General features: G+C 39.5%; 1 protein-coding gene across 1 annotated transcript; it reads left to right on the top strand.

Moving 5' to 3' along the window:
* Positions 1 to 145: 145 nt before the first annotated feature.
* On the top strand, positions 146 to 1276 carry LOC103523667 (SUMO-activating enzyme subunit 1-like). The gene is made up of 3 exons (XM_008488691.3): positions 146 to 361; positions 737 to 911; positions 1256 to 1276. The coding sequence occupies exons 1-3, from the start codon at positions 252 to 254 to the stop codon at positions 1274 to 1276; spliced, it is 306 nt and encodes a 101-aa protein (XP_008486913.1). The 5' UTR covers positions 146 to 251.
* The last annotated feature ends 508 nt before the right edge of the window (positions 1277 to 1784 follow it).

Below are 1784 nucleotides of genomic sequence, written 5' to 3' on the forward strand. Positions count from 1 at the left end.
TCTCAGCCCTGTTCATAACCACGGCCTCAAGTTCTCATTTTTTGAAAAATTGCGCCACAACGAAATTTCAAAAATCGGTTTTCGGTTACCGATATCTGTGACCGATACCGATATCGATGAATCGATTTCGATTTTTTTTTTTAAGTAAACAAAACAAAAACACCAACAAAAAGCCGGAAAAATTGGAAAATCGTCTAGAAAATTGGTTTTACTCCGTTATTTCCTCTTTAAATCACTAATTCCTTTCCATTATGGGCCCAGTAGACCAGAACAACGCCTCTACCGCTATGGAACTCACTGAAGATGAGGCAGAGTTGTACGACAGACAAATTCGACTCTGGGGAGTGGAATCCCAAAAGAGGTAAAATTTCCTCAGTCCCTTCTTTTAGAGCCCCAGAAACTTATCTGGGAGTCCCCTTACAAGGCTGAGTGTAGCCTTAAATAGCTGGCAGCATGTAATGTTCCAGGAAGTCCCCTATTCACATACCAACCACATGACCACTTAGCACTAGTGGTCTTTCAGGGGGTGGTTATTCAAAGGGCAAAATCAAAGAGAAGGACAGGATAGAAGACCAGCTGTTCCTAGAACAAATCTTATCTATTCACCAATCTTATCTAGAACAAATCCCTCCACACCAATTGGGCTGGCAGCCATCATATAAGATTTATGTTTACAATACTGGTCCATTGACTCATCAGATTTTTTGAATGAAATTTCACCTTTGCTTTCTTACAGATTGAGAGCCACCAAAATTCTTCTCATTGGTGTTGAAGGCGTTGGAGCAGAGATAGCCAAGAACATAATTTTGTCGGGTGTCAAGTCCGTGTGCCTCCTAGATAGTGGGGTTGTCACCAAGGAAGATGTTAACACAGCCCAGTTTCTCGCACCCCATGAAGATATTGGAAAAAATGTAAGATAACTACATTTATTAACATGTTAACGTGCCTTCTATAAAAAAAAAACCTTTCTGTCTTCTTCTAATAATCTAAATTAACACACCACACCTTGAAGACACTCCAATTCAAAACCTTACGATTAGAAAAAAATACCCTTATAAACCTATAGAGTAAATAACCCTCCCGACTTACTGACATCCTTAATTACTTCTAAGGAAATTAATTTAGCTACGGCGGACAGATCTCATCAAACAAAGAAAATATATCCTTTTCCATACCCCTAGATGCACCCACAGTACACACATAAAGCACCGACACAACCCCATTAAAGCACAAAGGCCCAGTCCACACGTTTCAGTGTGCCAAACAAAGCAATTAAACACTCTTACAACCTTCCCTTCCAAAGGGACCTAACTCCATACATCCAGTACATAACATGCTGCATAACCAGCCAAAAAGAAAAAAAAAAACAAAGAAACTCCCGTTCTCTTCCTTCCTAATATAGTGAAAAACTACCACACGACAAATGCCCGAGGTCACGTCCCCTATCGATTGGTGACCTCGTTGTATGCTATTGGGGATCACCTGATTTTACTAGAAAGGTTCGTTTATTCCATAGTATCCTGTTATTGTACGCACATCACAATAAACTACTTTGTTGAAAGTTGCAACCGCTAAGTTTCTATCGCTACTTTTCAAACCGAGGAAACACCCTCGAAGAGCACCGCACCGAGTGAGACTGAACGATGCGATGTTGGTTTTCATTTTTGTAACACTTTAAATGAAAGCACTCCGGAAGAAACATTAGATCCGACTACAGTAACAACTATAAAGAAAAAAAAAAACAATCTTATCTCATATGTTTCGAAGTAGATATACATATGTAT

This window comes from Diaphorina citri, unplaced genomic scaffold (assembly GCF_000475195.1).
Source record: "Diaphorina citri unplaced genomic scaffold, Diaci psyllid genome assembly version 1.1 scaffold32215, whole genome shotgun sequence".
NCBI classification, from domain to species: domain Eukaryota; kingdom Metazoa; phylum Arthropoda; class Insecta; order Hemiptera; family Psyllidae; genus Diaphorina; species Diaphorina citri.